This window comes from Mus pahari, unplaced genomic scaffold, assembly GCF_900095145.1.
Source record: "Mus pahari unplaced genomic scaffold, PAHARI_EIJ_v1.1 scaffold_8089_1, whole genome shotgun sequence".
In the NCBI taxonomy this organism is placed as follows: domain Eukaryota; kingdom Metazoa; phylum Chordata; class Mammalia; order Rodentia; family Muridae; genus Mus; species Mus pahari.
Window position 1 is genome coordinate 25829 of NW_018392164.1, and position 15024 is coordinate 40852.

At 38.1% G+C, this 15024-nt stretch overlaps 1 protein-coding gene across 1 annotated transcript in view; it reads right to left on the minus strand.

Moving 5' to 3' along the window:
- The window catches only part of LOC110314859 (vomeronasal type-2 receptor 116-like), a 45238-nt gene that overhangs the window by 15728 nt on the left and 14486 nt on the right, over positions 1-15024 (minus strand). The window contains exons 4-5 of the mRNA XM_021189068.1: positions 12655-12882; positions 11468-11591 (exon numbers count right to left, since the gene is read on the minus strand). Coding sequence (XP_021044727.1) covers positions 11468-11591; positions 12655-12882 — 352 coding nt within the window. The remainder of the gene's footprint in view (positions 1-11467; positions 11592-12654; positions 12883-15024) is intronic.

Consider the following 15024-nt stretch of genomic DNA (forward strand, 5'->3'; position numbering starts at 1 on the left):
TCAATTAAACAACAAAATGAGATCAAGGAAATACAAATTGGAAAGGAAGAAGTCAAAATATCAGTATTTGCAGATGATATGATAGTATATATAACTGACCATAAAAATTCCACCAGGAAATTAATAAGCCTGATAAACAGAGGTAGCTGGATATAAAATTAACTCAAACAAATCAGTGACATTTCTCCACACAAAGGACAAACTGTCTAAAAAAAGAAATTAGGGGAACAACACCCTTCACAATAGTCTCAAATAATATAAAACACCTTGGTGTGATGCTAACTAAGGAAGGGAAAGATCAGTATGATAAGAACTTCAAGTCTCTGAAGAAAGAAAGCAAAGAAGATCTCAGAATACAGAAAGATCTCTCATGCTCATGGATTGGCAGAATTAATATAGTCAAAATGGCTATCTTGCCAAAAACAATTTACAGATTCAATGCAATCCCCATCAAAATTCCAACTCAATGCTTCAACGTATTAGAAAGGGAAATTTGCAAATTCATCTGGAATAACAAAAAACATAGGAAAGCAAAAACTATTCTCAACAATAAAGTAACCTCTGGTGGAATAACCATGCCTGACCTCAAGCTGTACTACAGAACAATTGTGATAAAAACTGCATGGTTCTGGTACAGCGATGGACAGGTAGATCAATGGAATAAAATTGAAGACCCGGAAATGAACCCACACACCTATGGTCACTTGATCTTTGAAAAGGGAGCTAAAACTCTCCATTGGAAAAGACAGCATTTTCAACAAATGGTGCTGGCACAACTGGAGGTTATCCCATAGAAGAATGCAAATTGATCCATTCTTATATCCTTGTACAAAGCTCAAGTCTAAGCACATCAAGGAACTCCACATAAAACTAGAGACATTAAACTTCTAGAGGAGAAAGTGGGGAAAGTCCTTGCAGACATAGGCACAGGGGAATAATTCCGGTGGCTCGTGCTGTGAGATTGAGAATCAACAAATTGGATCTCATAAATTGCAAAGCTTTTGTAAGGCAAAAGACACTGTCAATAAGACAAAAAGGCCCCCAACAGATTGCGAAAGTATCTTTACCAAACCTAAATCAGATAGGAGATTAATATCCAATATATATAAAGAACTGAAGAAGGTGGACTACAGAAAATCAAATAATCCTACTTAAGAATGGGGTACAGAGCTAAAAAAAGAATTCTCAACTGAGGAATACTGAATGGCTGAGACGCACCTGAAAAAAATGTTCAACATCCTTAATCATCAGGGAAATGCAATTCAAAACAACCCTGAGTTTCCACTTCACACCAGTCAGAATGGCTAAGATCAAATTTTCAGGTGACAGCAGATGCTGTCGATGATGTGGAGAAAGAGGAACACTCCTCCATTGTTGGTAGCATTGCAAGCTGGTACAACCACTCTGTAAATCAGTCTGGCATTTCCTCAGAAAATCGGACATAGTACTANCGGAAGATCCAACAATACCTCTCCTTGGCATATACCCAGAAGATTTCCCAAATTGTAATAAGGACACATGCTCCACTATGTTCCTAGCAGCCTTATTTATAATAGCCTGAAGCTGTCAAGAAGCCAGATGTCCCTCAACAGAGGAATGGATACAGAAAATGTGGTACATTTACACAATGGAGTACTACTCAGAAATTAAAAACAGTGAATTTATGAAATTCCTCAGCAAATGGATGGATCTGGAGTATATCACCCTGAGTGTGGTAACCCAATCAAAAAGTACACACATGATATGCACTCACTGATAAGTGGATATTAGGCCCGAAACTTAGACTACCCAAGACACAATTTGCAAAACACATTAAATCCAAGAAGAAGGAAGATCAATGAGTAGGTACTTAGTTCCTTCTTAGAATGGGGAACAAAATACCCATGGAAAGTAGTTACAGAGACAAAGTTCGGAGCTTCGACGGAAGAAAGGACCATCCAGAGACTGCCCCACCTGGGGACCAATCCCATGTACAACACCCATACCCAGACATTATTGCATATGCCAGCAAGATTTTGCTGACAGGACCCTGATATAACTATCTCTTGTGAGGCTATGCCAGTGCCTGGCAAATACAGAAGTGAATGCTCACAGTCATCTATTGGATAGAACACAGGGCTCCTAATGAAGAAGCTAGAGAAAGTACCCAGGGAGCTAAAGGAGGCTCCAACCCTATAGGAGGATCAACAATATGAACTAACCAGTACCACCCCCCAGAACTATGTATCTAGTTGCATATGAAGCAGAGGATGGCCTAGTTGGCCATCAATGGGACGAGAAGCCCTGGCTTGTGAAGATCATATGCCCCAGTACAGGGGAATGCCAAGGCCAGGCAGCAGGAGTGGGAGGGTTGGGAAACAGTGCGGGGAGAGAATAAAGGGGACTTTTGGGATAGCATTTGGAATGTAAATGAAATAGATATCTAATAAAAATACTTTTTAATAAAATTTTCAGTTTCTTTACAATATGATTAATGACTTATATGTTATATATGGTTAATTAATTTTTTCTCTTTCAATATTCTACCTTAATTTCTGTCATCTAGGTCCTTGGTTTTACTTACTCTGTACAAGATTTGTTTTCACTGAACTCATTGTGGTTCAAGAATTTTCTATTGTGAACATCCTGGCCAAGAACTAGCAATGTATTCACTTCAGTGTGTGTACTTTCAGTAGCTCAAGTACATGCAGATATCCTTAGTTTATCATTCAACTAACATTCAATAGCGCAGTTACATGACATTAGTGCATTTGTCTTATTTCTCACAAGACATGATTCTACAGTAATATATGTAACACCTGGCAAATATTCTGTTAATGGTGATCACATGTCATAGACATTTTGGTATTGATGAGTTAATGATTATTATCACATTTTTTAAGGCTTAAAAATCTTCACCTATAGCCAGGCATGATGCCACACCCCTCTCTAATCCCAGCACTTGGGAGGCAGAGGCAGGTGGATTTCTGAGTTCGAGGCCAGCCTGGTCTACAAAGTGAGTTCCAGGACATCCAGGGGTATATAGAGAAACCGTGTCTCAAAAAACCAAAAATAAATAAATAAATAAATAAATAAATAAATAAACAAATAAAATAAAATAAAAATCTTCACCTGTATGGGTGATATTGACGAGAGAAAATTCAGAAGTGACCCAAATGTAGAATTAACACAATATAGGGCAATATTTATTAAAAATGCTTTCTTCATAATGGGTGATGTTATGAATATGTTTTTCATGTATTTCCCAAGGGAATATGTGTATCACATGACATATTTCAGAACATCTCTGTATTGGAGATTGATCACATGATTTTCAGTTTACAGTTTTGATTGAAGTGAAGCAGGAAAGTGAGAAGGAATCTTGGATCTTAAACATTGTGTGAAATTTACAAGGTAAATTAATGGTGTTACAAAAATCATCCTGAGTGAGATAACCAGACACAAAAAGACAAAAATGCTGCCTAATAATTTATATGAGACTTTTATCTGTTACATAATAATGCAGCAGGTTGCAATTCATATAGCCACTGATTTCAGGTATAAAGTAATGGCCTCGGAGAATGAAAAATCAAAATAGAAAGCCGAAATAAAATGTATAATTATGGATGGATGGGATAAGAGACTAGAATAGGAAGATCAAATATAAGATTGGAAAGAAAAGGTGAATACAGAAGGGAATATGGGAATGGACAGCTAAATCTAGGGACCATTTAAAGGTTGTATTTGAAACCATTACAGTTGAAGTTACTTAAAATATATATGTATGTGTTAGAAAACGTAATTGGAATCACCAAATAATGGTAAAGCCAAAATCCAAATGAACATCTCTAGCCAGTACTTGAGAGCTACATTGCCCAATGACTTGCATATAATTTTTGGCCAATGGGGCTCCATGAGAAATCAAACAAACTAGTTTACAGTCAAGGCTATTGGTTGTTCTACACAAAAGCTGAAGACAGCATTCATAAGTCACTGAACATACATAAATCATACAGGCACCTACTTAGAGCCTTTACCACCATTGACTATTTTTCCCAGATTCAGAAGTACTTTGCACACTAATACAGGAAAAAAGAAAACACCACTTAGCTTTCAATCCTACAATCTATGATGGTGAGCTGCCTGCAGAATACACTGGTACAGCAGTGGCTCAAAATCTGTACAAATAACAACCCACTATCTGATTCTAAAAGTGGCGAACATCATGAAATGAAACCCATACCTTACAATGCCTTTGTAGCCAAAGACCTGAGATTAGATAGGAAGTAGACTTAGAAAAAAAACAAATAAATGCTTCTATTCTACAAAAGAAACACAGCAATGTAATCTATTTGTAATGGCATTCTTCTATACACATATGTTCGGCAATGGGTTATGCACAGACAGCCTGGTTTGCAGTTGAGGCTAGATCTTGAACCCCGGTGGTGGAACATGATAGGTGGTAATTCACACATACATAGGATGGTAGGCATTCAACCATGTTTCCTGGACCCCTGGCCCCTGTCACAGTTACCGCCCCCACAGCCCTCACAGGAAAGGCATGGCTATCAGCCAACCTTCCCACATGCAAATAAGTTTTCCCCTAAACTCTCAGTCTATGCTGATGAGAGGTACCTGCTGTCAAACCCTGAATCACCCCCAGAACTGTATATAAATCCATCCAGGGAATTAAAAGTACTCGAGAACTATTCCTTCATCTGAGTCTTTTGTTCCAAGAGCTGTATGTAACACTTGGGAAGAGATCTCTCCCAAAGAGCCACCCAAAGTCCCCCACACTCCTTACTGAGTGACCTGGAAGGCACGGCGGAGAATTCATCTTCCTGCCTGCATTCGCTTTCCTTGCTGGAACCCTCGCACCTGGCCTAGACAGAGATCTCCGTGGAAAACCTCTGGTATACAGGCCCACACAAATAGATCAATAGTTTCTCAGCTTTCATCAGGGAAGTGTCCTCCTATACTACATAACAATAATAGAGGCACACAACTGAACAATGTTCAGAGAATGGCAGACAGAAACATTCAGTTCTAAAATGGGGAATCTCTGTAAAGATCCCTGGCTTCAGAGCTTAGGTAAAACAGCTGGGATGCATTCAAAAAGACTGTAAGAAACAGGGATGAGGGAAGACAATGATGAAAGAAAGCCTTCTCTACAAACCAGATTTATAAGGTATGAAATCACAGAGAGTCTGGTAGTATGCAAAGGTGTTGTACATTATAAACCAGATAAGGTCTTAGTGCAGAAATTGCAATTATACACAAACCCTATCACTGTCCCAGAAGATATTTCAAAATGGTAAGGGCTGAAAATGAAAATTTAAATTTTTTCAATGGACTTCAACTGGGTAATCAAATAAAATTTAGGGGTCAGCCCTAGTAGCTGATGGCCAATACAAAATAAATTCACTGGGATTTTGGAAGGTTTTATTGTCTCACAGTACTTTGTCTTGGTGATTTTTTTAACCTTACAAGTCTTTGAGTATATGTTACAGTTTCTGATTTTGTTTTTAATGGTATGTCTAAGTATGAAGATGTGTCTGTGTGTTCATGTGTGTGTGTGTGTGTGTGTGTGTGTTTGTGTGCATGTGTGTATATATACTTGTGTGTGTGTGTGTGTGTGTGTGTGTGTGTGTGTGTGTGTGTGTGTATGAATGTCTGCATGTGATTCTTGCAATTTTTCTTTGTATCTTTATTTAGTTAGTTTGCTTCATTGTATTCTGGTTTGTTTAATTTTTTATTGAATTTTATTTAATTATTACATATTAGATGTATTTTGGTATTCTATATGAGAGAGAGAGAGAGTATAGATTTGTGTGGTTGGGAAAGTGGGGAGGAGTTGAAAGGAATTTAGGGTTTTAAACACATAAGAATATAATCTATGAATCAAAACTACTTTGACATTCCATCTAACACCTGTCCAAATGCCTAAGAATAACAATACAAGTGGTAACTCATGCTGGCAAAAATGTGGAGCAAGGACTTCCAGTGTTGGTGGAAGAGCAAACGTGTACAGCCACTTTGGAATTCAGTATGACATATCTGCAGAAAGATGGAAATCAGTCTACCTCAACTTCCAGCCTGACTGCTCTTGGGATTATACCCAAAGTATGCATGATTTTACCATTGGGAAACTTGATTAACCATGTTTATTGCTGTTCTACTTACAAAAACCAGACACTGGAAAACACCTAGATGTTATCCAATGGAAGAACCAATACAACAAATATGGTGCATTTACATAATGGAGTATTGATAATCAGAGGTTAAAAGTGATATCATGAAATTTGCAGGTAAATATATGGAAATAGAAAGGATTATCCCAAGAATGCACAGCAATCCTAGAAAGATAAATATTGTATATATTTACTTAAATATTTATATTAGCTGTTTAATAGAGTATAGTAAAGATATATGCTATAGTGTTTAGGAATAGAGGAAAGGACTTGGCATTCCCATAGATCTCCATGTGAAGAGAGAATTTTTGGGTGAACTGAGCCAAGGGAGATGAAAATAGGATGAACATGGAATTGGGGAAGTGAATGAGGACAAGGACAGCTAGAAATAAATGGCATTGAATGATCAACATGAAAACCTGATGCAATGGAAACATCTTATAATATTGGAAGGTGATTCTAATGAAGTTTCTATATAGTGAGGGAAATAGAAACCCACTGGCCATCTCTGGTCAACAAATGAAGCTATGATTACTGGGACTGAGTTTCATGAATATGAGTTGATGGTTTAAACTGTGCAGTGGAATCCCCCCCCTCCAAAGAAACCCAGACTTTTGACAAGAAAATAGGTTGCTCTGTAAAAACTAACAGTCAAGTCCCACTGCTCAAGATAACACATCACAACTCATCAAACATGGAGTGGTGGGACAGCCCCTGTTTCAGTTCCTGTAGGATCCATATGAAGACAAAAAATGCACTACAGCTATATATATGCAGGGGACCTAGTTTTATCCCATGCTCACTCTTTCAACAACCATTTTTTTCTTTTCTTTTCTTTTTTTGGATATTTTCTTTATTTACATTTCAAATGTTATCACCTTTTATGGATTCCCCTCCAGTAATTCCATATCCCATCCCTCCTATATTTGCTTCTATGAGTTTTCTCCTCCGCTCACCCACCCACTCCTGATTCCTTGCCTTGGCATTCTTTTACACTGGATCACTGAGCCATCACAGGACCAAGGGCCTCTCCTCACTTTGACGCCCAACATGGCCATTCTACATATGCTGCTGGAGCCACGGGTTGCTCCATGTGTACTCCGTGGTTGGTGGTTTATTTGCTAGGAGCTCTTGGAGGTCTGGTTGGTTGATATTGTTGTTCTTCCTATGGGGTTGCAAACTCCTTAAGCTACTTCAGTATTTTTCTTTAACTCCTTCATTGGTTGGTGCTCAGTCCAATAGTAAGCTGCAAGCATCCACCACTGTATTTGTCAGGCTCTGGTACAAAATATTTAAACTACCTTTAATCCTGCTCAGAAACTATGCTAGGATATTGGAAGTATAAAACTTGAGGGAGTTCATAACCAGTGTCTGATTGGACTCTGTGAGATGGAACCAATTTCTGACACTATTTGTGCAATCCAGGAACCAAGAACCAGATAGATCAAAGACCTTGGGTAAAACCAATACTACTCATATCAAAATATGACTCCTAAATATATTCTGCCATGCTTATAGATAAATGCATTATTTAGCAATCATCAAAAAGACTTCATTCTATACTCCTGCAGCAGAAGAGAGAGAGAGAATGAAGATGAGAGAGAGAGAGAGAGAGAGAGAGAGAGAGAGAGAGAGAGAGAGAGAGAGAGAGAGAACAATAGATAGCTCTAGTTGAGGTGTCTCTCCATCTATTCCTCTCAAACTTTAGAACAGTCCATAGAAAATGAAGCAGAACTAGGAGACCCAGATGAGACAGAGGACACCAGAAAAACAAAACTTTCTATAACAAATAAGCAATGCTTACATGAACACACAGAGACTGCAGCAGTATTATATATTATATTCATACTACAGTTCTCAGTTTAGTGGTTTTTGGGACTCCTAAGCAAGTGAGTCTCTGATTCTTGAGTGTTCTCTTGGAACTTTTGTTTTTCAACTGTTTTTTCTTCTGTACCTTCTATAGCATGCTTTTGAAAAGTAATATTATACTTTATTTAATATATATAAATATATTTATATAAATATACAATGGAAAAAAGAAAGCATCTTCAATAAATGGTGCTGGACTAACAGGCTGCCGGTATATAGTAGAACGAAAATAGACCCATATTTGTCACGTTGTACAAAGCTCAAGTCCAAGTGGATCAAGGACCTCAACATAAAACCAGATACACAGAATCTAGTAGAAGAGAAATGGGGAAAGAGCCTTGAACTCATTGGCACAGGGGGAAATTTCCTAAATATAATCTGATAGCTCATGCTCTAAGATACAGGATTGATAAATGGGGCCTCATGAAACTGGAAAGCTTGGGTATATAAGGTAATGGACATAGTCAATAAAACAAATTGGCAACCTACAGATTAGAAAAAAAAATCTTCACTAACCCCACATCCAATGGAAGATGAATATCCAAAATATAGAAAGAACTCAGGAAGTTAATCATCAAAAAACCAACAACCCAATCAAAAATTGGGATATAGAACTAAACCTAGAATTCACAACTGAAGAATCTCGAATGGCTGAGAAGCATCTAAAAAATTGATCAAAATGCTTAGTGATCAGAGAAATGCCAACCAAAACGACCTTGAGATTCCACCTTGCACCAATCAGAATGGCTAAGAACAAATCCTCAGGTGACAACACATGTTGGAGAGGATGTGGAGAAAGAGGAACACTCCTCCATTGCTGGTGGGATTGCAAACTGGTGCAACCACTCTCTAAATCAATCTGGAGTTTCCTCAGAGAATTGGAAATAGATCTACATGTAGTCTCTGCTATACTACTCTGGGGGATATACCCAAAATATGCCCTACCATACCACAGGGGCACATGTTCCACTAGGTTCATAGCAGCCTTATTTGTGATAGCTAGAAGCTGGAAACAAACTAGATTTTCCACAACAGAAGAATGGATACAGAAATTGTGGTTCACTTACACAATTTAATACTACTCAGCTATTAAGAACGAGGACATCCTGAGTTTTGCAAGCAAATGGATGGAACTAGAAAATATCATCCTGATGGAGGTAACTTAGACCCAAAAAGACATGCATGGTATTACTCACTAATATGTTGGTATTAACCAAAAATATTACAGAATACACAAGGTACAGTCCACAGAACTCAAAATGTTCAACAAGATGTAGTGTCAAAGTGAGGACACCTCATACCTACTTGGGAGGGAGAAGAAAGCAATCACAAGTGAGGAGGGAGGGAGGGACCTATGAGGGAAAGTGAATGGGGTGGGGGGCGGGTAGTAGGGGAATAGGGAAACCTAATCTGGTATTGGGTGATGACAACCTGAGGGCCAGCAGAAACAATGTAAACAGGCAACCTCAGGAAATAGGAGATTGGGGGAACCTTCCAGAATGCACCAGAGATCTAGGAAAATTACAGGATTGGAAATGGAGCGCAGTCTGAGGGAGAAAAAAAAAAGTTCCAGCGACAGGTCCAAAGTGGGATTTAGATCAAGGAGAGGTCCCAAGGCCTGACACTATTTCTGAGGCTATGGAGTGCTCACAAAAGGGACCTATCGTGACTGCCCTTCGAAAGACCCAACGATCAGCTGAGTTAGATGCAGATATTTGCACCCAACTAATGGATAGAAACAACTGACTCCTGTTGTTGAATATGGAAACTCTGAAAGAAGCTGAGGAGAAGGGAGATCCTGTAGGAAGACCAGCAATCTTAATTAATCTGGATCCCCCAGATCTCTCAATCACTGGACCACCAAATGACAGCATACAACAGCTGACATGAGGTCCCCAAAACACGTACAGTAGAGGACTTCTGGGTCTGTGTTCATTCAGAGATGAAGCACCTAAACCTCAGAAGACTGGAGGCCCCACGGAGTTTAGAGGTCAGGTGGGGTGGGGGTTAAGGGCATCCACGTGGGGATGGGGGTTGGGAGTGGGGAGGAGTTGTAGGATGTGGAGTAGTCAAAGGGTGGATCCAGGGGTGATGGGGAATGGAATATGGAGTGTAAAAAATAAATTAAGTTATAAAATAAAAAAGGTAAAAGGTATTATTATACTTTATTATATTTTGTTATATCATAAAACATGTTTAGTTCTAATGAGAGACAGATAAGGAGTAGATCTGGATGAGAGAGGAAGTGGGAAGGAATCTTGAAGAAATGGAGGGAGGGAATATATTTTCAGATTATATTGTGTGAGAAAAGAATCTATGTTCAATAAAAGGGAAACAAAGTTAATCCCAGCACTTGGGAGGCAGAGGCAGGTAGATTTCTGAGTTCGAGGCCAGCCTCGTCTACAGAGTGAGTTCCAGGACAGACAGGACTACACAGAGAAACCCTATCTCAAAAAAGCCAAAAAAGGAGGTAGGGGGAAAAACATTATAAATAAACACATGACATGAAATAAGTAAAACAAAAGAAACTTAGCAATGATAGAGATTAAATATATATACTGGAGAAATCAAAACTAACTGCTTAGTCACCTACTGTATAAAACAACAACAAGAAGAACAAAAATTCCTGTACTGGAAATAATGATAGATAGAGAATGTGAGGAATCCAAGTGTACTGGCTGGTTTTGTGTGTCAACTTGACACAGGCTGGAGTTATCACAGAGAAAGAAGCTTCAGTTGGGAAATTGTCTCCATAAGATCCAGCTGTAATGTATTTTCTCAATTAGTGATAAGGGCAGGAGGGCCCAATGTGGGTGGTATCATCCCTAGGTTGGTAGTCTTGGTTTCTATATGAGAGCAGGCTGAGCAAGCCAGGGGAAGCAAGACAGTAAAGAACATCCCTCCATGGCCTCTGCATCAGCTCCTGCTTCTTGACCTGCTTGGGTTCCAGTCCTAACTTCCTTTGGTGATGAACAGCAGTATGGAAGTGTAAACTTAATAAACGCTTTCCTCCCCAACTTGCTTCTTGGTCATGATGTTTTGTGCAAGAATAGAAACCCTGACTAAAACACTGAGTTTTGAGTGAATTTTACATGTGACTGAGTATTGTTTGAAAATATAAAGAAATGATGCTAAAAAAAAAAAAAACCAAAACACTGTGTCCATGGTGAAATTAAACAGACCATTAATTTGTGGGAAAAGTGAATATTCAGGGAAAAAATATATACAATGGATCAGCAATGTAAGTCAAGGATGATTTCAATACCTAGAGTGTGTGATTTCAAAAGGAAATAACTTGTAGCAATGCTTAAATATCTAATTGTGGAATAAGAGATAATCTCTTACTTATTTCCAGTATTCTCCCATTTGCTTAGATATGGCAGACTCCTGTGGGCAAGCTGGAACCTTCTCTGTCAGCCTGTATTTACCTGTCGCGTTGGAAATCTCATTGTCTGCACAGGGAGTACAATCATAGCAGCAGACAGCCTTGCCTTCCTTAGCAGCTCTCCTGAATCCAGGCCTACAGCTCTCACTGCACACAGACTGAGGAATCTAAGAGAAATGAAAGGTATTAGCAAATGCCTGGACTTCTTTGAAAGTTTTGAGTAAATAGAGAATTTCTGAGTATAATTGAGCAGTTAATTTTCAAATGCTTACACTTACAATTGAAGCTAATGAGAGTTGGTATTGCTACATTTATCAGGTTTTGGGTTACATGGCTCACATATTTTAGTCTTGGACCAATTCTTGAAAATATCAATAACTATAGGTGTTTAAAGTAGTGTTCAAGGAAGTCAAGATATGCATTCTGATTAAAATTGACTCTATGCATACTGGCTAGTAGGGGGAACTTTTGTATTGAAAGTGGTTGTTAATTTTGACTGACAACTGTACAGGTCTTGGATTCATCAAGGAAGTAAATCATATGCATCTTTATTAGCAGTTTTACACAGGCACCTACCTGAGATAAAAAGATCCACCACAAAACAAGGGTAATTATTTTCAAGCCACTATCACACACAGAATGAAAAAGACATAGGATTGAGCAGCCACATTCTTTGATCTCTATGTTTGCTCTAATTCCGGTCTCTGAACGTGTTGTCATCACCTCCTCTGCTTTTAAAATATCCTTTTCCCACCATATAATGAGTGCTCACAGAGTCAGCCAAAACAACATGTCCTCCCTTTAGTTTCTTTTGTTGATGATTTACCTGAAGTAGCAAGTCAAGCAATACATGCATACACTCACACAAACGCACACACACTTGTCGTACAATTATGCCTTTTCAGAGGCTGGGAAAGTAAAATAACACCTTACCATACTGATTTTTCTTTATGTATGTGACAAAATTAACCTATCAGTATTCCGAGTCAGTAACTAATAGACACTCTATTTTTAATAAATGTATGGGCATTAACAAAGTTAAAAAATAAACATATTCATTGATCATAGTCAAGGAATGAGTAATGGTCTATGTTATCTGTTTTTATGTGAAAATCCTTATTGGTAGTTCAATGTTTATTGGTACAGAGTGAGAGTTCAATGATCATGACATCCTGAGAATTACCTTAGTTTTTAAAAAAGGTCAGAGCAGTGAGAGAAGTCACAACTCACCTTTGTAAACCCTGTAGGCCACTGTATCATCTGTTCACATAAAGAGAACTGTAGACCGTACTGAGCACTTAGAGAATTGGTTCCTATTTTCACCTTTAATCCAAGACCACTTGGAAAATTCCAAAAATTAAGAATGTCATACTTTGAATCTAAGTTTCTTCCTCTATGCATTACTGTGTCTCCTCTCACATGACTTTTCATTATCATGTTCTTTAAGAAAGGGTGAAGCTTAAAGAAATGCAAAAACATATGTTGTAAAACATAGGAGGTAGTAAAAGATTTTTTTTAAAGTACTACAAAGAATCTCATTTGAAACAGCAATTTCCAATGTAAATAGTGAAAGTCATGAAGCCAAAACAGCTGTTTGTCACAGTTCCAGAAAAGGGAAGCCAAATTCTTAGATCACTAACATTCTGTTTCTCTTTGGGTTTTGGTCTCTGCCTCTTGCATTCTTGGGAACTTTCTGCATTATGATTCATTGTCTTTTCCTTAGAAAATTATGTCTAAATATTTAGGAAAGTCATAAACTTGCTCTTCCTTCTGTTTTTTCATGAAATACTTTTATTTGATCCTATTTGGAAGTCTTCTTTATGTCCTAGAGGTTGTGAGAAGCAGAGCTATGCACAAAACTAGAAATTTTTTGCATTTTTTATTATTTTCTTTATTTACATTTTAAATGTTATCCCGAAAGTTCCTTATACCCTCCCCCGACCCCTGCTCCCCTACCCACCCACTCCCATTTCTTGGCCCTGGAATGCCCCTGTGTTGGGTCATAAAAAGTTTGCAAGACCAAGGGGCCTGTCTTCCCAACGATGGCCTATTAGGCCATCTTCTGCTACATATGCAGGTAGAGACAGGAGCTCAGCAGTTACTGGTTAGTTCATATTGTTGTTCCACCTACAGGGGCAAATGGATGTATCTGGAGGATATCATGCTTAGTGAGGTAACGCAATCACAAAAGAAGTCACTAGATATGCACTCACTGATAAGCAGATATTAGCCCAGAAACTTAGAATACCCAAGATACATTTTGCAAAACACAAGAAAACCAAGAAGGAAGACCATAGTGTGGATACTTCATTCCTCTTTAGAATAAGGAACAAAATACCCATGGAAGGATGTAGATACAGAGACAAAATTTAGAGCTAAGATGAAAGGATGGACTATCCAGAGACTACCCAACTGGGGATCCATCCCATCATCAGCCACCAAACCCAGATACTAATGCACATTCCAGCAAGATTCTGCTGAAGGGACCCTGATAAAACTAGAAATTTTTAAATGAGGCTATGACTCCAGGGACCTTCTTCAGTATCTGGCCCTAAGCAAACCCAAACATTATAGATGGAACAGGTTAAACTTAGAAATATTTGACAAACACTAACTATCCAGGAGAACTGGTAACTGACTCTAGAACATTTTTTAACATTACACTTAGAGCTTTTTGAAAATGTAGTTTAAGCATATGGCATCATACACAATATACCGATGGAGGAATAGAACTCAGTAAATAAGATAGATTGACTGAAATAAATTTTTACTATTTAACAGTAGAAATGATAAAATGATAAAAATGAAACCATTACATATTAGCATTTGCTATTCATGAAACAACCAGTTCAGATATTTTCTATTTATCTGGATTGCGTTAAAACTGCAAATACTGTCAGCTTAAAAGCAGGCTGTCATTTAATAAATATGTTTGCTTTTGTGGATAGATTCCTTAAATTCATTGAATTGGAGATTTAGGGTAGATAATAAAAATTAAACCTGTTTTATTTGTACTTTCTAATTTGATTGATCTTCTAACCCCAAAGTTGTAATGAAAAATCAAAAACATGTCTGGAGACAAAATTATAAAATCTGTATTTCTTGGATTATCATTAGGCTGTCTTTCTTCTCTGGAACCTGTATAAATGAAGAACCTACCTGACTGCTAGCTAGACAACGCCTTGTGATTCTCCCTATAAACCCGCCTGGGTCTCCTCCCTCACTGACACATTATCTTCTACTGAGGAACCCTAGCAACCCACAGTGTTGGCCCCTGGCCTTCAAATCATTTCAGCCCATGTGATAATTAAGCATCGGTAAAGGAGCCATCAAAGATGCCAAGTAAATGAAAGATACTTGGATTGAAGTGCATTAAATTTCAAAAGTCTCATTCTGTATGAGATAAATATTTGAACGAAACACAGCTAAGACACCAAGATACCAATTTACATGATTGAGCCTAATTATATTTCTTTGATTAGCTAAACGCACCTAATCAAATTTGGAATATATTTAGAGCTTCTGTCATTAAAAATTGGGCCTGAAGTACAGTTTAAGGTCAGGCATGGTGATTCCACCAGAGGTTCTTTTATTGTTGAG